The following is a 22,558-nucleotide window of genomic DNA, read 5'->3' on the forward strand; positions in this document are numbered from 1 at the left end:
TGTGATCATAGTTCCCTATAGGAAATGGGAAATACTTCATCTTGGTGGGAATTTATGAAAAAACCTGTTTACCCAGCACCAAGTAACGAATGAAAACAAATAAAAACCAGCCTACATACTCCCGTCCATGCTGGTGGATTGGGTCTACATTACATGACACACTTATTCAAAATTAATCCATTTAGGAAAAAAGATGTACTTGTGAAAAGCCTCCAACATGTAGGCAGTATGACATTTCTTCATCTGAGAGCAATTTAAATGTCTTATTATCATCTCTAGCTAAAAATACCTTATGAATTCTAGATTCTTTTGTGGAGTTAATCTTACAGCTCAAGTTCACCTTGTTGCGAGTTCTTCATCTCATGTCAGTGTTGGGGGGGGGCAGAGGTGGGTGGGTGGTGGTGGTGATGTTGTCTTATGTAGAAGGGGAATGTATGTCATCTGTCCCCTTCTCCAGCTATCAGCAAATCCGTGCCGAGGGGATGGAGACACTGTGGGGACAGAGCCAGCAAGTAGAACCTTGTTGTTTAGCAAGTTTTCTGTGTCTGCCTTTCTTACTGTGTCTTCTGTAGTTGAGGAATGGGGTTTTCAAGAATGGATTTTTGAAGGATCAAGAACAATAGGTCCTTTTGCTATAGCAGAGCCTGTTACTTGCAAACCCCACATTCATTTCCCCACCGTCTCCTCCTCTTTAGCAGAAATCTGACTTTGCTTATATTTTACCCTATGGGAAAGGTAATCCCATCCTCAGCTCAAAGGTAACTAAGTAATTCTAGGCAATAATTACTGTCTCATTTTGTTTGCTGATGGTTAGTGGAGAGCAGGCTGCTGGCTTGGACCTCGCCAGGGAAACGGGCGGGTAAATTTTCTCATGACCTTTAGGTAAGATTTTCAGACCTTAAAGGAAACATCCAGGAAAGATAGTCTTTTCTTCCCCTGGACTTTGTTATTCCGCATGTAATGGCTGGAATTGCAGCAGCCATCATGAAACATGAGGAACACTAGTCTGGGAACAATATTGACTTACTATGGTGGCAGAGTAGGATGGAACAAAAATAAGGAAAGAATCCTAAAACCTCTATACCTAATAACTTCTATTTTGAAAGAGGATATATTTTTTTTATTTATTTGTAGGAGAATATGTTTTCCTTATTGTTTGAATTAGGTTGGGTTTTCTGTTACCTGAAACAAAAGCAACTTCACTGATGTATGGAGATATTACATAAACGATCATGGAAATTCTTTTTTTTTTTAATGTTTATTTATTTTGAGAGAGACAGAGCATGAGTGGGGGAAGGGACAGAGAGGGAGGGAGAGAGAGAATCCCAAGCAGGCTTCCTGCTGTCAGCTCAGAGCCCGACACGAGGCTCAGTCTCACAAACCATGAGATCATGGCCTGAGCCAAAACAAGAGTTGGACGCTTAACTGACTGAGCCACCCAAGCACCCCATAATCATGGGAATTCTGTAGTCACGGTTAAGCCAGTTGTTCTTAGAGCACAGGTCCTCAGTTTTCCTGTCCTGTCTCTTGACACCTGGTGGGCATGAGGCAACACTAGCCCAGAAAGTTGATGAACTTAGCATGGTGTATTTTCCTTGCATATCACATGTGCAACATACGCAAACACACACACACACACACACACACACACACACACACACACACACAGAAGAATATGAAAAATGCCAAGAAGCCAACTCTACGTAGCCAAGTCAAGCATGGAGGGCTAGAAAGTTCCTTATTAATTCAAACCAACAAGAATCAGGTAGCTGTACTTTGGCAAAGGGAGAATGACTAAATTGAGGCTACATAGTTTCTAAAGGTATCAAGGCCCAGTTCCAATGTCACATTCTCTGTGAAAGTTCCCTTGAGCCTGTTAGGCCAAGTTCATCACCCCTTGTTCCTCTTCTCCTACTGCTATATTCATATCTCTAGTGAGCCACTCCCACAGGGTATCAGAACAAGCAGGCCAGTGTTTGGTTCCCTTGCTAGATCGTGAGTTCCCATGGAGCAGGGTGTTTGTCATAGCCTTTGTTGTATTTATTCATTTAATAGCTATTTGTTGAGTAGATACTACGTGCCAGGCGTTGAGCTGGGGACTGAAGATGTAGAATAAGGAAAAGCAGATATACCCCTACCGTCACGGAATTTAGAGTCTACTCGGAGACAAACAATCTAATTATCGCAATAATCGATTCATTTCTTGCTCCTGACCAAATGTCAGGCACTCAGTAAGAGCCCAGTAATTATCAGTTGAATAATTAGTCACAGAGTTTTCAATATTCCACAGGGTCTCTTATGCTCCTGAAGGCTAGTCTAAGTTCATATTGTAGGGGAAAGGCTCCCAGAGGCAAGCAGGATCCGGACTCAGTGTGCAGGCTCTTTTCAAGCCTCTGCTTGCATTGTGCTTCCTACTGTCCCATTGATCAAAACAGATTGTGTGGCCAGGCTCAAGGCCCATGTGGAGAGAGGTTACACTTTTGCATGAATATAGAAAAGGGGGATTAATTTGAGGCCATTACTGTACCAATCTGCTACACTATTTTAAGTTGTGGGTTGTGGTATGAAAATCTTAAACGCAGCCAAGGAATTTAAACAATGGTTATTTGAATCCAAGAAGAAGTTTCTTGCTACAAATTCACACTCAAACTGAAATTTGCTTCAGACATTTTAAGTGGAAAATAATGCTGTGGTTCACAGTGGACAGTGAATCTAAGCCTTTGGTCTTAAAACCTTTACACAGTGCTTTGATGGGGGGGGGGGGGTTGACAACCAAGTGTGGCTCTTCCCCAGCATTTGTACTGTTTACAGTGAGGACAGTCTTCTCTTGTGATGTTCGTAATAAGAATAATTGACTCTTCTCCCCCTCCCACCTCCCCACATCCAGAGGAGACCTTTCTAAATTGAATGGTTGGCCCATGCCACCAATACTTGCTATAAATTTTGAAACTTGTGATCAATAACCAACACCTCTTCTCTATTGCATTATAACAAATTAGTTTTTAGGTTGGGCTCAGAGCATAAATTCTTTTAAAAAAAATAGGATAAAAAGAACACATAAAGAAATAAGGCCTAACTTTAAAGCAGACTCTTAACCCTTAAACGTCTGTATAAACTAAAATGTCTATGCGTATTTTATTTGGAGATGGATGTGATGAAGACAAAACGTGTTCTAGATCTGAATGGAGAGTTAAAAACTAAGTATGTGGGTCTGGTGGAAAGATTATCTACCCAAAAGCATCTACATAATTCCATATCCTGGTCCAAAAGTTAATATAGAAGTCAATTGGTTAATACTAAAAATGAAACAGCTCTAGATCTAGAACTAATTTGAGGACCGAATCATCCTGTGTTCTTTTTGATAACTCTGCGACTCTCTTTCTGAATTTTGTGTAATAAGGAACTTGTAAATCACAGAATGCATGGCATATGAGAAAGTTCTGGAAATGGCTGAAATTGGCTCAGACTTACTACAACCACGTTACTTATAGTGTCTTTGAACTCAACAAAACATACAAGGCACATACACACACGTACACAGGAAGATAAGGGTTAAATAGGAGTGCCAAACCCATTTGGGTTTCTCCATTTGATTTTGATTATAAAAGCCATCCAGAGGGTTTAAATAAGGGCTCTCAGGAGAATGGGCAGAGGTTCCTAGCACAAGTTCAGTAGGGCTACTATGTATATGTGGAAGCAAGACTAAGTCCCATGTTAACACTTTGAGATACTTCTTCAGGATGGGTTAGCCTCTAACACTTACACGTCCTCCACATTCTGCTCACAATTCATATACACGGCATGTGGACGTCATTTCTCTTCTCTGTCAAACCTCTGAGTATTCCATGGACTCCATTTTCTATGGACCAAACTGAGGTTTGTACTTAAGAAACTGTAACCTACTGGAGTAACGAGATACCCAGATTATGGGCTTCTTCTTGCCTGTGATTTGTATACTGCCCAGACAAAGAAGCACAAAGAATGTTGCAGAATTAAAAGTGAATCTGCCCTTCCTTAATATGGTGTTGTTTTTTTTTTTGTTTGTTTTTTTTTTTTTAGCATTTGTCAATTCAAAATTTGAAAGTATTCATCTTCTTGTCCGTGGCATTGATAGCATTCACTCAAGGTCACCTGGAATTTGAGTTTTTAATCAAACTAGAAATCATTTTTGTTCGGAAGCATACTTTAAAGTTCCAACTATGATGGCTTAATCATCACATCCAAAAATTGCTTCTGGCTCCTTGTGAAAATTGCTTCTTTGTATGAGGATTCTGTTATAATGTAAAGGGTATTACATTCCTGGAAATAACATAATGATGTATATAATGGAGATAAGGACATTAGATAGACCAGAATGGAATGAATATTTAAAAGTGCAAGATGCCATTCAGATGACCCCCTGAACATCTGTAACTGTTGTGCAATCCTGCCTTACAATCATGAGATGTGAATAGGGAGGAGCCTTGAAATCATTGGATTCAATATCCCCAATTATATTTGTGGAAACTTTGGCCCAGAGAAGTTGTTCAAAGTCACTTATTCAAGGTCCTTCAACTAGTTTGGCCAAGGAGAAAGCCAAAGTTTTATGACTTTCAATACAGGGAACTTTCTCCACATCACCAAACTTTTTCTTATGTAATATAGCACAAGAGTGTTGGAAAATATGAGTGTTAAGAAAAATTGATAGATTTACCTTATAGTTTTAGCAGACAGGAAAACCAGAAGAGCATCCTTAATAATGACAAATATGACAGCATTGGTTCTAAAACAACATTGAATAGTATTTTTATCCAACCAGTCTATCTATTTAATAGACAGATATTTTTTAAGTATCCACTGTGCACATAAAATACCCAATCTATTACACAAATAAAACAGATGGGCTTGTAATGGATTTGTAGCTTTTGTCTTTCTGTAGATAGCATTCAACATGAAACTGTTTCAGGTAGGAACAGGGATAAAGGAGAAAGCATAAGGTTCAGATTTGGCAAGGCTTCTGGGAAAAGATAGGTTATGAATAATTAGAAGACGCAGGGATGGTATTTGAGAGTTGTGAATAGAAAGAACTCTCTATTCAAGAGGTCTGGCAGTGAGGGAAAATAGAGTTCTTAAATGGGTCCTATGTGTTTCCTTCTCTAGAGTGGAGGAGATTAGCCCAAGGGTCTGGGGAGTTGATGGTGATTACCAAATGGACATGTGTTTGGCAGAGGACCTACAATGGCTTGATGTCAGTGACAATGCCTCCTGAGTTCTGGAAAGCCCAGCAGGAAGCCTGAAGCCCTGTGTTGTGCAGGCTGTGGTGTTGGTGGTGGTCTTAAAATAAGCAGAGAGCTGGAAGTGATTAAAACTGTGGAAAGGAAGAGAAACATAAGAAGAACATAAAAGAAGATTTATTACGTGAGCAGCCCAAATAAGAGCGGGACAGGGACAGAAATGACAAAGGTTCCAAGAGAGACTTCTGTACACCCTGGAGATGGAATCCATGTTATCAGCACAAAATATTGGAATGGGTTTTTTGTGTGTTTCTTTTTTAGGAATATATTTAACAAGGAAACATTAAAATCCAGTGTTAATTTTTAAGGTTTTCCAGATATATTGCTTATATATCTATAAGCAATATATATTGAAGAATTTTAGTTTAAGAAGAGAGGATCATTTATTGGCTTTCAACCCAGTTTTCCACTTTTATGGATGAGGTAGGTGTGATATGGATGGCTCCTAGCATCACCGTGTCCTAGGAAACTTTAAAATGAGGACTTGCCGAATGGATGTGAACTGCTGCTCAATGTCTTGGGGCACCTGGGTGGTGCAGTCGGTTAAGCGTCTGACTCTTGATTTCGGCCGAGGTCATGATCTCATGGTCATGAGATCGAGCCCAGCGTTGGACTCTGTGCTGAGTGTGGCGTCTGCTTGTGATTCTCTCTCTCCCTCTGCCCCTCCCCCTGCTTGCATGCTCTCTCTTTCTCTCTCTCTCTGTCTTAAAACAAAACAAAGTCATGTGGACAGAGACATCGAGAAGCAGAAGTGTACCTGAGTTCAGGCCTCACAAAGACCTGGCTGTGACTGTCCCCACATGGGTCTGAGTAACCATGGGACAGAGGGGATGTAAAACACAAGGGGCAGTTTTGTTGCTCAAAGAAAGCAATTTCATCTTCAGCATAATATGAGTACTGAGTCGGGTCGAATGCTTTGATGATGTTTAGTGTAAATTTCAGTTAATGTACACATTCAGTTAACCAGGACACTAGTTGTAACCATTCTGGGTAAGTAGGCGTTAATGTAGCGTGAGCATGTTTATCAGGCTAATCATGACTTTTGACTATGGGTTGGAGGCCGTGGGCACTCCAGGGAGACCCAAGGAAGAGGAAACGGGGTTCTCACCTTGTCCCCTCCAGCGTTTACACAGACAACCCTCTCCCCCACCTTAGCTCCTGAGTGATGGCAGAGACCCCCCCCACCCCCACCCCAGGAGCATTTTAGAGCTAGATAGATTCCTGACCCTCCTCCTAGACTTTCTGTTTAAGTTAGTTTTTTTTTTTTTTTAACATTTATTTATTTTTGAGAGACAGAGGAGTGGGAGAGGGGCAGAGAGAGAGGGAGACACAGAATCCAAAGCAGGCTCCATCCAGCCTCTGAGCTGTCAGCACAGAGCCCGACACGGGGCCCAAACCCACGAACCATGAGATCATGACCTAAGCCGAAGTCGGACGCTTAACCAACTGAGCCACCCAGACGCCCCTCAGCTAGTCTTAGAATGGGGCCCAGAAATCTGTCGTTTTAAAGTTCCACAGGTAATTCAAATATACAGCCACTTGGGAACCACAGCTTGTAACATACCATATTAAATGCCATTTTGCAAAGACTTAAAAGCAGAATTGATGTTAATTCTTCTAACGAGACCAGTCCCCAAGGAGTCCTGTAATCATACGCTATGGAAGTCTTGGTCCAGACCAAGCATGTTTTTCACCTAGAAAGTCTTCTTTGTCCCCCTTACCAATGCAAACCAGGGACAAGCGATTGAAATTGTACACGTCTTCTGGTGGTAGTTACTGTTGTGCTCAGGATTTTGGAAAGACTTCTGTTTATTTGGCATGTTCCATACAAGCCTGTCAGCCCCTGGGGATTTGTGGCATTTGCAGAACTTACAAGCAGGCAACATAAAAATATATAATTCATAGAGTGAACTATTTTGGAGCTCCCTTCACTTTTACAAATTGGCCATAAAATAGAAACCACAGACATAACATTCGTATAACCATAGTTGCCAAGAATGAAGAATCGTTTGGGGAGTGGGGGAGGATGAGGACTTTTAGTGTGTACTTCTTTATAGGGCATCCAAAGAAAGAGTAAGTGTTAGAAATTTGTTTGCGAAAGATAATGGTAATATTACAGTTGGGATATAGTTTTCTGCCTGATCCTTGGCAAGTATCTGTTGAAAAAAAATGGGGATGTTGGAGTTGACCTTAAGAGGCCTTTAAAAATCATTCAGCTTGTCTTTGAGGGGCATCTGCTTGTCTTGATGGGCATTTCAGGTGTATTTAGGATTTCACGTGTGTTTTACTATGACTTAACTGCTTCCTGTTTTTCCCTTTCCTGGTGGAAGTGCTCCACAACATGCAAGGCTCTGTGATTGCCTACAGTAGACTAAGGGGAGGAGTGAAGGGAACACCACATTCTTCTACTCTCCTTCACCCATTAGCCACTTTGACATTCTGGGATTACGTTCACGTCTAAAACATGTCCTCTGGAAGCAAAAGGAGAGGCTGTGTGACTTCTGTCAGTTCCACCTGTGCATTCCAGTGACTTGGGTAATGCGTAATGGCCGATGACACTGGATGACGTGGTAGACTGTTGAAAAATAGCATTGAATGGAGTTGGACGCATTCAAGATATAAAAGAGGAGATGGTCAGTCTCACAGAAGTCACACTAAAAATTATTTCACCATTTGATGTTATATATTAGAGTGTCATCTTGGGGTCCAGAGAGCTATGAGCTGGGCTTCAGTTGTTATGTGCCACTCTTTGACCTTGAAAACGCCAAACGATCTCTCTGAGCCTCGGTTTGTTCATCTAAAAATAGTCACGGTATCTCCCTCACAGAGGATGAAAAGACAACATAAAAGAAAGCCCTCGCCAAGCCAAACACATTGGGCTGAGTGTGACAATGATAAAGAGTAGGAGTGCCGGGGTGGGGAGGGGATTGGAGCGGGTGGATTATTCTAAATTGCTCTAGACCTCAAACTCTGTTCCTCTGTGAATCCGTGATCTATAGAGAAGAGAGGGGCACACTGGGAGTCCCTTAGGGGCAATTAATGATGCTTAAATTATTTGATAATTTAACCTTCTAGAGAGATGTGCAACTAGAGTAAAGACAGTTACACTCTCTGACTCAGTATTGTTAACAAGGATTAAAAGCCTTTACCTGGCACAAAGCCTAGCACAGGGTCAGGGTCAGCCTTTCATAAAAATCAGTTCCTTCCCCCCTACTTTTCCGGAATGAAGACTGCAAATAAAAAAAAAAAAATGACAGTGATTTTTAAAACAGACCTTCAGGAGCGGATCTATAGCTCTACCAAAGCGGGGATGAATCTACTTGTTGCCGTGCCGAATTTTAACACCTTATCCAACATCAGCACATTGATTTAGCCTGCTAAACTTGCCAATTTCCAGAGCATTACATAGGTTCTTTTAGAAAATGATTCAAAAGCCCCATCCTAACTTTGAGAAAGGTTTATGTTTGTGATGATGTATGTTGTGTCTTTAACAATCACCAGACTGATTCCAGAAGCTTCATCTAAAAACACATTTTCTAGCTCAGTTTTTATACCCTATAGCTGTATATTGGTGTTTACAGAAATGGTATAATAGAGTCACAGTGGGGATGTTCAGCTCTCTTTTCTTTTCAAATATTATTGTAGATACAGCTGCAGGAACAATGTAGGGAATTTTTGTTTTTATGGAAGTGTTCTTTTTTTTTTTTTAACCAAGTTCTGATTGACATGTAACATTATGTTAGTTTCAGGTGTATGACATGATGATTTGATATTTGTATACATTGCAAAATGATCACCACAATAAGTGTAGTTAAATCCGTCACCATACATAAAGAATTTTTTTCTTGTCAGGACAAAAGTGTTCTTAAATAACAAATATTTATAACTGTTATGTGAGAGCCTCCCACAAGACTAATGAAGGAATTGGAATGAAAAGTTTTTCAAAAGTCAACAAACAACTAGAAGGTTGTTCAGGAGAAATTAAGTGTTTTCGCCAAAGGTTTGTGCCTCTCGGTTCTTCATTTAAATCTTCTGAGATACACCTGTACTCTTGGAATAAAGTGCTTGCATATGCGGTAACTCATCTTGGTCAGCAATTCAGACGGAACGAGCACTCTCCGTTGCTGTTCTATACTGTGCTAGAGGACAAGGAAAGACACATTGATCGCAATTCTTAAGCAGTTTATTTTTTCAAAGAAATTAAAACTTGTCTTTATATCAGCAGCTCCGTCACAACTGCAGTCTAAACCCCAGCCTGGTGATTATGGAAAGTCCAGCTTGCAAACGCTATTGACATCCTGTTATATTTCAGCCTCCCTGGATCATAACCTCATGAGGAAGAACATATCTGATTTATCTGAATATCTGAGCTTCCGCAGTTGTTGTCAGAAAGCGCTAATTTTGGGGTACTCACTGATAAAACCATAAGTACAATGACCTATTAGAATGATTATCCTTTTACCCTGATGCCTTTTATATTAGCATTTGGGTAGAAAGATCAGCTGTGTTTGAAGATTCTCCTGGTCTCACATTTTAGCAGAATCATTGTGTTAATCGTTGTTAAATAGCATATTAAGCCCTCAGAGGATCTAATCAATCAATGTTTGTTGAAGCCCTATATTTATATACATGGCATGTTCTAGGCAATATGAGGACACACAATAGAAGATACTGACTGGTTCTAAAGAAACAAGGTGTTGCTCATTAAAAAAAAAAAAATTCTGGAAGAATTATATCAAAATGGTACATGATGGGTTGCTAAGTGAGTGATAGATATGTTTTACTCCAATGACAATTAGCCTTTAAGCTCCAAGTTTATGAAATGCTGCTCTATATAAATGTAAATATAAATATAAAATATTTCATAAAAATAAGTAAGCCTGTAATTACAGAGGCAAAATTCATATTACATACAGTAGGCACGTTTGGGGTATATGTATATTTATATTATACTATATTCTTTAGCTTGTGGCCTTCTGTTATGGGTACGTGCTGAATGAAGGACTCTTGGTTAACATTTGTCAGTTGTTACTCAATGCTGAGCATTCAAAATGGAAATATTTTTATTGGGGATATAAATACTTAATCAGACGCTTTTCATAATGGCTTCTTAGTCTCTAAGAATCATTTAAACTGGGCAATTAGAAAAACAAAAGAGGGGCACCTAGGTGACTCAGTCAGTTAAGCATCCAACTCTTGATTTCGGCTCAGGTCCTGACCTCATGGTTCATGAGATCAAGCCCCATGGTGGCCTCTGCACTGACAGTGAGGAGCCTGCTTGGGGTTCTCTCTCTCTCCCTCCCTCTCACTGCCCCTCCCCTGCTTGTGCACATGCTCTCTCTCAAAATAAATAAACTTAAAAAAAAAAGAAAAAGAAAGAAAAGGCATCTATATTGGGAAACTATCTCTGTTTGCAGATGACATGATCTTGTATATAGAAATTCCTAAAGAATCCACCCATAAAAGCTATTAGAGCTAATAAATGCATGCAACAAGATTGCATAACACAGGATTGATGTACAAAAATAAACTTGTGTTTCTATCAGTGAACAGTCAATCCAAAAATGAAATTAAGAGAATAATTCCATTCATAATAACATCAAAAAGAATAAAAGGAGTATTAGGCTTGTACATTGGAAGCTACAAAACATCAGTGAAACAAATGAAATGAGAACTAAATAAGCGGAAAGATATCCCATGTTCATGGACTGGAAAACTACTATTAAGGTGGTAGTAGTCCCCAGAATGATCTACAGTTTCAACACAATCCCTATCAAAATTTCAACTGCCTTTTTTTTGCAGAAATTGACAAACTGGTCCTAAAATTCATACGAGATGCAAGGGACCCAGAATAGCCAAAACTATCTTGAAAAAAAAAAAAAACAAAGTTAGAGGGACTCCCCCTTTTCAATTTCAAACCTTACAGCAAAGCAATAGTAATCGAGACTCTGCGGTATTGGCATAAGAATAAACACATAGATCAATGGGGTAGAATTGAGAGCTCAGAAATAAACTCACACATTTATGGTTAGTGGATTTTCAACAGGGTGCCAAACAATTAAATGGAGAAAGAATCCTCTTCAATAAATGGTGCTGGGACAAATGGATATTCACATGCAAAAGAATGAAGTTAGATCAGTAGCTCACATCACACACAAAATAAACTCAACATGAATTAAAGACCTAAATGTTTTAGGCCACTAAAAATATAAAATTCTTAGGAGAAAACATTCTTGGGTTAGGCAATGATTTCTTAGATGCGACACCCAAAGCACAAGTCACTAAAGAAAAATTAGATACATTGAACTTCATCAAAATTAAAAACTTTTGTACTTCAAAGGACACGGTCAAGAAAATGAAAAGGAAACCCATAGAATGGGAGAAAATATTTGCAGATCATATATTTGCAAATCCAGAATAAACATAGAACTTTTGAAACTCAATAATAAAAAGACAAATAACCCAGTTTTAAAATGGGCAAACAATTTAAACAGATATTTCTCCAAAAAAAATATACAAATTTCCAATAAGCACATGAAATATGGTCAACATCATTAGTCATCAGGGAAATGCAAATCAAAACAATGAAATACTACTTCACATCCATTAGGATGGCTATAAAAAAAAACAGGCAAAAACAAGTGTTGGCAAGGATGTGGAGAAATTGGAACTCTTGTGCATTGCTGGTGGAAATATAAAATGGTGCAGCTGTATTGAAAACAGTTTGGAAGTTCTTCAAAAAATTAAACAGAATTGCCATATGATCCAACAATTCCACTCCTAGGATATACTCAAGGTGAATCGAAAACATATGTTGACACAAAAACTTACACACACATGTTCGTTGCAGCATTTATTCATAGTAACCAAAAGGTGGAAACAATCCAAATGTCCATCAACTGATGAATGTATAAACCTGATATGGTATATCCATACAATGTAATATTATTCAGCCATATAAAGTACAGATTCGTACTACAGTATAGATGAATCTTGAGCGCATTATGCTATCTTAAGCCAGACACAAAAGGTCACATATTTTATGATTCTAAGAGATGTCCAGAATACTATAGGCAAAATCATGGAGTCAGAAAGTAGATAAATGGTTTCACGGGACCAAGGTAGTGAGGGAAATGAAAAGTGACTGTTAATGGGTAGGGAGTTTCTTTCAGGGCTGATGAAAATGTTCTGGAATTAGATAGTGGCGATGGTTGCTCAACTTTGTGAGTACATTAAAACCACTAAATGGTCCACTGTGGAAGGGTGAGTTTTTATTGATATCTCGATTTTTCTACTGCTATCTCAATATTTTTCCTTGAGCACTCTACAAATGAAGTTCTAATAAAGCGTAATATAACTTGCAAAGATACTGTCATCACAGCACATATTTATATATTTTGTTTCTAAGAAGAAACAAAAGAAGCTTCATAATTAGGCTTAGGATTGGCGTAAAAGTTTACCAGTTGTAAGTATCGGTGCAGAAGGTAATGAGTCTGCCATTTGTCTCGAGTCGTACTATGAGGACAACCATGAGTCCAGTGCTCCTGTTCTCTCTTTGACTTGACATGGACCCTTCTCGCTTAGATTGATCAGACATTTGTTGTCCTGAAACTGAGGGAAGAATCCCAAGTATTTTCACCTGAGGTCTCATATTTGCTCTCTCGTTCTTTCCCAGGTGCTACCTTTCCCGAGCCAGGTCGTGTACAACAGGGTAGGCAAGTGTGGGAGTCGTACTGTGGTCTTGCTTCTGAGAATCTTGTCAGAGAAGCACGGATTCAATTTGGTCACGTCAGACATTCACAACAAAACCAGGCTTACTAAAAATGAACAAGTAAGTTGTTGCTGCCCACGGTTAAACTGTGCTTTGTGTCAATTCATTTGTGTAATGAGTGGGTGCCTTACAAGACATCCTTCAAACACCTAACAAATGAATAACAGAGTTGCAATGTCATACTGTATTTTTGGCCGAGTGTGGAAGGAAATGTAAGTTAAAGTCTGAAGACAGTCTTTAGACAGGAAGTTTCCCTGAAGGGATACTTTTATTAAGATGGGTGAAGGACAGTATACACTCATCATTGTCTATTTAGCTAAAATTAGCCATGCGTAATTCTCAAATGGTTACACCACTGAGCTATAAATAATGCCGACATCCTGACAACAAAAGTAGGAAAACTATTTTCATTATTTCTTCTTTTCCATTTTTTCACACTTAGGGTTATACTACAGAGAAAGCTCTCTTTGGGCCAGCAATCTGATTGGTTGATGGGGGCAGGAACTTCTTGCTATGGGTGAGCTCAGGGGGTCTTGAGTTTCCAAAGCAGCATTTGGCATATTCAGTGGAAGCCAAAGAATTACCCCATTTCCCAGGAAGAGTTCTGTCTGGTTTGTTTGTTTGTTTGTTGAGAGAGAGAGGGTGTGAGCTAGGGGCAGGGAGAGAGAATCCCACAGGTGGCAGAGAGGAAGAAAGAGGGAGAGAAGGAAGCAGGACTCACCCGAAGCAGGGTTTGTGTTCACCCGAAGTGGGGCTCCAACTCATCTGATGTGGGGCTCCAACTCACGAACCTTGAGATCATGACCTGAGCCAAAGTCAGATGCTTAACTGACTGAGCCACCCAGGCGCCCCAAGAATTCTGTCGTAACGTAGCCCAATGATGTGAGTGGACCTGCTGGCCGTAGATTAGGGGTGCTGTAGTCTGCCAGGAAGCTATGAAGACAGATTTTACTCCGTAAGTTTATAGAAAAGCAGGGTCCACAGTCTCCACTGAGGTGCTTTGCTCACGTACAGAAGTTAGGCGCAGTGCTGGCACAATCATTTTACAGGGTCAGATGTGTTTGCCTGGTCTCACGAAGTTGCTTCTGTCCCCTTAGATAGTTAGGATGTATGAGTAGCCACCAGCATAGGTCAGGCTTCCTCAGACCACAGCGCCAAAAGGATGGAGATATCTATACTGATAGATAGATAGATAGATAGATAGATAGATAGATAGTTTATTATGAGGAATTGGCTAATCCAATAACAGAGCCCAAGAAGTCCCACAATCTGCCATCTGCAAGCTGGAAACCCAGGGAAGCCATTGGTCTAATTCAGTCTTACTCCAAATGTGAAGGCTTGAGAACCAGGGGAGTCAATGATGTACTCCCAGTACAAGGGCAGGAGAAGATAAGACGTGATATCCAAGCTTAATCAGTGGGGCAGGAAAAACAGGGAGAACTCCTTCTTCGTCTACATATTTTGCTGTTCAGGACTTCAAGGGATTGGATGGCGCTCACCCACGCTGGGGAGGGTGATCTACTGTATCGCTTGGCGATCTATTTTACTGAGTCCACGGATTCAGATGCTAATCTCATCCGGAAACGGCCTCACAGACACACCTAGAAATATTATTTAATATGGGTACCCCTTGCCATATGGGTACCCCTCAAGCGGACGCACGATATTACCCATCACGCCACCCAGTGAGTATGGAAATATTTGGGGAATAAACATGGCACACGGTTTACTATCAGATTGAAACCATAATTATGAACATTTTTACCCATGGCTACTTTTTTTCTGGCATAATCCTCACCTTTGAGGCATTCAAAACCTCACAAACAGAAGGAATCTCATTATTCATTTATGATAGCCTGTCATTCTTTTTTATCTTGGGGGCTAGTACAACTCTTTTAAGACAGCAACATAGCCAGTAGTCCTTGCTGTAAAGCTAGTATGTTCAGTGTCTTCCAGTGTAGAGATCAAAAAGCCCATGCCTTTGAAAACTTCCATGAAAGGCTCTCTGAGTATCGAGTTTGAATAGTCATTCCCAATTAGCAAAAAATATTTTGAGATCGGCCCTTATAGGTTGTGCGGTAGGCTTGCAATAGAAAAATTACACTTGGTGACATTTAAGGGTATCACATTTTATGAATAACCTTAGTAGGGGTAGGTTCTCTTTAATTTCCTTGCCTGATCAAAAAGCTGTTATTATCAGGCGAGTTATGCCCTTTTCACTGCCTGAAAGAGAGTGATTATAAATAAATAGCCTATGTTATTGCAGTTTTATTACAATTATTAAATTTGTCTTTCCTTGGAGTCCTAGGTCTTTGGGTCTGCGTATGGATTACTTTAAAATATTCCTATACGTGGAAAGGGGAAACCGCTCAGTTCTCAGATGCCCCATCAAACTCTGTAGCTTAACTTTAGTTCCCACTGCTAAAAGGGTACAAATAACCCAGAAAGAACAGGACAAAGGGAACTGAAGTATTAGACACTGCGATGTTCAGGAAGGCCCTAGAAGAGAAAGGACAATAGACATAAATATACTGGGGTTTTGCACAGATAAACCTACTTTGTTTCCTACGAGAAACAAACATGAGAAAGTGAAATACAGTTGTAACTGTCATGGGAAGCATTTTAGACATAAAGACAACAGTAATTTACTAATGCTATGTACATTGTTACATCTAGAAAGGGTTAAAGACAAAGTCATCCTCTTCCTCTAAAAGAGAGGTTAGCTCTCATCTGTTTGGAATGATTGGCTTGTCTGGAAGCCAGGGAACAGACTAGACAATCTTTTAAGGTTCTTTCCAGCCCTGTGATTCTGTGATATATTTATACAACTTCTAGCAGAATCTGTGTATGGTGTAGTTGAAACATTTCTGATTCCTGTGGTCAGTGTGACCTAGAATATATTTCATTACTTAGTTATTCCAGATTCCTATTAAGTTATAAGGCACATCCTAAAAACTTAAGGGACTGATAAGGTTGAAAAAAAACCAAACGATTTCGATGTAAAAGCAAATGTAAGAGTGACAGCTGTCTGTCTGCCACTAGCTGACTGGCTGTGACATGCAGAGGGAACCGAGAAGTGACAAGAACCCAGTGTGAGGAAGTCCAAGAGTGTTTGAAGGAACGGTTTTCCTCGTTATATGCACCCCTTTTGCTAAAGTTGCAAAGTGCACAAAACAAGAGGAGGAAAAGAAACATTATTTTAACCTAATATATTGAAGCAACAATTTGTGGTCAGGATAGCTCCTCTGCTTGGTAATTTATTAAAGGAAAAAGGAAGAAGTGACTTAGTAGGTGAGTGAAAATTCTACAGTCAGTGGTTCCCAACCTTCAGCAGGCGAGCTCCGAAAATGTGTTCCCATGGAAACATTGTTCTCCATAGTTCATAACAATTCCACTTCAGGTACGGTAGGAGTTAAACAGACTCTTGTGGGCTGGCCAGGCCTCTCTCCACCATGTAGAACAGTTCTTTTATGAGAAAATGTGTTCCAAGTTCCCAACTACTGACTTATAAATGAACTTTGGAATCATGTCCACTATAAGACTGGAATTATCTATACCAGTCCATTCATACACAAAGGCACTTGTCTGGGCCAGAGTCAAATCTGTGTATACATTTCTCCCCAGAAGATAGCTGTCATTATGCATACACACACACACACACACACACACACACACACACACACACACACACACACGTAGTACTAAGTTTAACAAAGTCTATTTAATGGAATAAGACGTTGAAGGGATTATTAAAAAGGAAAGGGAGCATGAAGACACCAACTGTTACAATGCCAATTAAAAGCCCGTTATATCTGCCCTTATGGAAATAGAAATACCATTGAAGTTTATATTTTTAAAACTACCTCAACAGAAGAGCATAGGCAGATGCTACTGGCCAGATGCTGGGCCTTTTCGGGGCATATGACACAAGCTCATGGTGACATCATTGCATTTATACTCTGAAACCAGATTCTGGGTTCTTGGGCTGGTGTAGATAATCTCTTGGAACATGCAGATTTTGAAAGGGAACTATTTTGCGGAAGACAGGAGAGTGATCGCCGACAGACTCACAACCATCTTCGTTAATGGTCTGACACTCTCTCAGAACATCAGTCTGAGTACAGCAAAGGTACACCCCAGGAACAGTATATAAGGATTCAGAATTACTTCATTCTTGTTGAAGAGGGGCAAAAATTGTTGGCGTGGGAGCCTAAGGAATGGAGAAAGAAAATAATTTCACAGTTTTATTTATGTTGGAGCTACTGAGAATTGCAATTGGAAACAACACTTACTACATGCTAATTATTTTCCTTCATTATTTCATTTAATTCTTTTGGACCAAAAATGATATGACTGAGTATAATTCTTTATTTTATGGATGGGAAAATTAAGACAACCAGATTAAGTCACTTTCCAAATGTAACATAATAGGATGTCTGTGCTGTTTGGACTTGAACCTACGTCTTCCTGAATCCAAAGCCATTCTCCTAACACAGTGATTTTCCACTCTGGCCGCACAGCAGAATCTCCAGCAGAGCCTTTTGAAACATATAGTTGCAATGGCCCTTCTCCTCGAGATTGTGGGGTAGAGTCCAGAAAACTTTTTTTTTTTTTTTAATGAAATAAATGGCACACAGGGTTAAGACTCCTGTCAAAACTATCATGCAGCATTGTCCCCTAAGACACTGAAAAAAATTTTTTTTGAAGAAAATATCATGGTTAAATAAATTTAGGAAACGCTGCTTCCAGGTCCCCCTCTAGGAGATTTATAACAATTGTTCACATTTTAAAGACTGAGAATTCCTCCAGTTAAAGGCAAAATTGACACTCTATTTATCTGGCTTTCCCCTAGAGTTTCCTAGCCTTAATTGAACAGGGGAGCCTTCATGAATGCTTGTGGCTGTCACATGCATCCCACAGAACTCCCACTCACAGCTTGGAAAATGCTGGACTAACCTATTCACTTCTGTCAATCGTGCCAGGAAAGGCTACTATTTCACTATAAACTTCACATCTGCTTTGACGCTATTCAACAGCTATTCAAATGATCAAAACCTTGAAAAGTATTCAAAGGATTGAAGAGACAGAGACCTTGTGCCCATGTGCTCTAGACTGCTTTAGTCTCTTGGTCAAAAACAGAATTTCTTCACCATGTTTTAAACCACCCTTTGCCTTTCTCTCACCAGTGCAAGTTCAAATCCTGAATGTGTCTGTGTAGAAGTGTAACTCCAAAATGGAAAACCCACCTAAAGAAACCATGGTGGCTTTGGAAATGGTCTAGAGGCCATGAGGGCTCCTCCTGGGTTTCCCTAGGGCAGGGGCATCTGATCTCTCTGGGTTTTTTTGTGGTGTTTGTTTAATGTTTATTGTTGAAAGAGAGAGAGAAAGCAGGGGAGGGGCCAAGAGGACCCAAAGCAGGTTCTGCTGACTGCTGACATTGGGGTAGGAACCCACAAACCCATGAGATCAGGCAGGACCTGAGCCCAAGTCGGACGCTTAACCAACCGAGCCACCCAGGTGCCCCTGGCCTCTCTGTTTTAACAAAGGTTCGCTCACTCCTTTATGGAGTCGGTCTCGCTATTGTTTCTTCATTCATTTTGGTGAATACTCACTAAGGACTTACTAATAACACTGTACGTTAAGCACCAGATGTTTGTGCACCTTATTTCTAATCCTTTAATTAACATCGTCAGGAAAGTATTATCGCCCCATTTTATAGGAAGGAGCAAGTGTTCAAGAAGAATGGGGGAGAATAAGACTCGAAAGTGAACCAGGGTCAGATCCTGGAGAACTTTGAATCCTAGGCTAAGGAGTTGGAACTTTATTCAGTGGGCAATGGGGAGCCATTAAATAAACAGTTCTTAACCATGACAGGCATCAAAATCTTCTGGGGAGCTTTTTCACGACACGTGTTTCCTGGCCCGACTACAAACAGGTATTTGTATCTTTGAGGGGAAAAAAATTCCCAAAGAAGTCTTCATGCACAATTCTAGTGAAAAATCATTGCATGAAAGGCTCTAATTATTAGAAACTTGTCTTTTTATTAAAGTGAGCACTCCACTAAGCAAGGAAAGTTCCTTTTTCACCTGAGGGTCTCTCAAACCTCCGAAGACATCATGTTTCCTCTGAAGTATTATCGAGTGGTGCCTCCTCAGGAGCCTGCACATTTATCCCTTGCTTGAAACCTGCTGGAAAAGTCTCTGTAGAACGACCCTCAAAGTTTCCTGACTTTATAGTAGCTGTGACAGTGTCCACAGGCATCGGAGCTGCTCCAACCGGACCTCGGAATCAAACCAACGAGATTAGCAGAGAATCAATCTGTCTCCAGGCCACAGGAAGGATGAACTCTGCAAACAAGGCCTCATCTGGGATTCCTACAGACAAAAGCCGAGTCCGCTAAATGGAAACTCAGTAGAAAGAAAAGGTAAAAAGGAGGTAGAAGCAACAAGCCCTGAAAAATTCAAATGTTTTCTCCTCCCCTTCCATTTGCAGTGGCGAGATTAACTCTGCTCTTCAGACCCAGCCTCTTTGCCTTGTTCATGTCGTTGCCCCCCCCTGGTGGACGTATTCTTCATTGCAGGCATTTGTTGCCATGACCTGAAGATGGGTAGACCATCCTGGCTGGAGCTAGACAGGCTTCTTCCCCAAGCAGGAGGAAGAGGGGAAGATAACGAGAGCCTATAGCCATCCCCCCACGCTTTGAGGTTAAAGGGCCACGGGTTTCTCCCCTGAGCTGCTCCCTGTTTAGCTTTGATGTGCGAAAAACATGTCTTCTCTTTCATGAAGATGTTTTCCAAATTATAGGGCGTCTAGTTACTCACAAGTGACACAAGGATTCAGACCTGACTCGGGTCAACACTCTTGTCAATTACTGCTGACAAGTATTTTCTAAAGAAGTCGGGAGCGGAGTCTTTCACTCACTAGCTGTGCTTGTAGAACCACAGGTAAAGGTTTTCTGCTGTACCATCCCAGCCAGTTAGATTAAAAACAAAGTTTAAAATTACTTCCTCGCAGATCGTCTGCATTATAAATTCTGTTTGATTCTTGCCTTTTTGTTTTTTAACCTCAGTTCTTTTTCATTCTCAGATGCGCTGTGATTCAACTTCTTCCTATGTACCTACATTCCATTCCATTCCATAGCTTTTTGCCCCCCAGTATTTTAAATTCATTCCTGTTCTTCTGAAAATGTACTGTTTTCCCACCAGGAACGTTAAAAAACATATCTTCTCTGATATTTTAATGCTTTTGTGTTTAATTATTTTTAATGCTTTTCCACCTGTTGTAACTTTCTTTCAGTTGTTCAACACATCACAGGACGGATAGGAAAAGCACATCCCCATAAACCCTCTTTAGTCCCTGGAGTTATTTTCCTAAGCGACCTCTTCCTCCCTTTGTAAAAAAAAAAATTTTTTTTGATGTTTTTTATTTATTTTTGAGGCAGAGAGCAAGTGCGAGCTGGGGAGGGGCAGAGAGAGAGGGAGACAGGAACCGAAGTGGGCTCCATGCTGACAGCAGGGAGCCCGATAACGGGGCTCGAACTCACTAGCGATGAGATCATGACCTGAGCTGAAGTCAGACACTTAGCTGACTGAGCCACCCAGGCACCCCCTTCCTCCCTTTTAAGAGGTCATGTATAGATCAGAAAGCACTGGGAATGGTAGGAGATTGCAGCTTAGTGATAAAGAGCAGGATTTTTTGTGTCAGACCGACTTGTGTTTGAATCCTGATGCCACCTTTTTCTAGCAGTGAGATCTTAAACAATTTACACAGCCCTTCTGTGCCTGAGTGTCTTAACCTGTAAAGTATAGATAATACTACTTAACTTGTGGAGTTGTTTGAGGATGAATGGCAGCACGTGAAGAAAGAGCTTCTGGACACTGCAGAGCCCAGAAACCAGCCAGGAAATGATAGTTTAGTGTTGCTGTGTCTTAGGTGGTGTAACACCAGGGTGATGAGTGTATAGGTCTGTCCCAGAAAGGCTAGCTTCCATTGCCTGAGAGATAATTCTGTCTTCAGTGAGCTATACATATCTTGACTCCAAAGAAGTTCTTCTGGAAGGGGTATCTTCATGCCATAAACAGTGATGGGGTATGTGTTCTGTGCTAGGCTTTCTGGGGGAGCAGTTAGAGCCCAGCCTCGACCCTCAAGGAGCTTACAGTCTGGCTCAAAGACAGCACACAAACTCAACTATGATGTAACGTAAAAAAAAAAATGTATGTCCTGGAAAATCCTCAAAGCTCTGTGGGAAATCAAAGAGGCAACAGCATTTCTAGCCAAAGGTGTTCAAAACCAAACCCATTTGCCCTGACTTCTGCAGCCAGACGTGTTCCTGCCGTGCGTTCCCATCCCCAAGAATGGGCACCAGCCTGTGTCCGAATCCGGCCAGGGCTCTGGGAAGCTCTCTTGACCACTCCCTCTCCTTCCCTTCTGCTGCCACCTGGCCACAGGCCTGAGGAAGATCCTTCTTAATGTCCCTAAACCTCCCCATCTGTCTTCACTTTCAGTGACTTCCTTCTGTGGTCCTCAACCCTCAGTACCTTTGAATCTACTGGAGGACTTGTTAAAACACAGATTGATGGGGTCCCTGAGTGCCTCAGTCAGTGAAGTGTTCATCTCTTGGTTTCGGCTCAGGTCATGTTCTCACGGTTTGTGGCTTCGAGCCTGGTGTCAGGCTCTGTGCTGCCCGTGTAGAACCTGCTTGGGATTCTCTCTGCCCCTCCCATGCTTGTGCGTGTGCTTTCTCTCTCTTTCTCAAAATAAAGAAACGAACAAGAAATACCCCACACAGACTGATGGGCCCCACCCCCTAGAGTTTCTTCTAATTTGGTTGGTTGGGGTGGGGCCTGAGAATTTGCATCTCTAACAAGTTGCGACCCCAGTTGCTGCCGATGTTGCTGGTCTGGGGGCCACACCAGGAAGCACTATTTTAGTTCATGCCAGCGTCATTTCCTCTTGGGATTATTGCCCTGTCTTCCTAGCTAAGCTGTCTCTAACCCTTCCTTTCTTTACATTCTCCGCCCCGATCTCAGATCTGGAAAGAAAGCCCTTTCTGACTGTGGATTGCCCATAGCATAAAGATCAGAATCCCTCACATGGCCTGCAGGGCCCTCAATTACCCGCTCCTACCTTCCTCTCTAGTTGTTTCTACTGCCCCGCAGATCCCACAGCCGATGCCCAGCACACAGAACTCCTGGCAGTTTTAATATCCAGGTCATTTCGGGTTTTGTCCTTTGCATCTACTGTTTGCTCTGTCTGTAGTGCCACGGGTCCCTTTCTTCACTTGGTGACTCCTGTGAATCCTTGCCCACCACTCAGGAATGCCTCCTTGAGGAAACACTAACTCTCCACCTACAGGCAGGGATAGGCCACTCACCTCTGTGCATTCTACCCCATGGTGGTTATCACATGATGGTACCTCCCTAACAGTCCAGCTTGCCGGCAAGACTCTGAGCTTCCTGAGAGCAAGAACACGATCCTTTATCTCTATAGCAACAACCCCAAGCAGTACATTGCC

At 41.1% G+C, this 22,558-nt stretch overlaps 1 protein-coding gene across 4 annotated transcripts in view; it reads left to right on the top strand.

The window, feature by feature from the left end:
• The window catches only part of UST (uronyl 2-sulfotransferase), a 316,130-nt gene that overhangs the window by 159,000 nt on the left and 134,572 nt on the right, over positions 1-22,558 (top strand). For all 4 annotated transcript variants that reach the window (XM_045499977.1, XM_045499974.1, XM_045499975.1 and 1 more), the window contains exon 3: positions 12,949-13,104. In XM_045499977.1, coding sequence (XP_045355933.1) covers positions 12,949-13,104 — 156 coding nt within the window. The remainder of the gene's footprint in view (positions 1-12,948; positions 13,105-22,558) is intronic.

The sequence above is a fragment of the Leopardus geoffroyi genome, chromosome B2 (assembly GCF_018350155.1).
Source record: "Leopardus geoffroyi isolate Oge1 chromosome B2, O.geoffroyi_Oge1_pat1.0, whole genome shotgun sequence".
NCBI classification, from domain to species: domain Eukaryota; kingdom Metazoa; phylum Chordata; class Mammalia; order Carnivora; family Felidae; genus Leopardus; species Leopardus geoffroyi.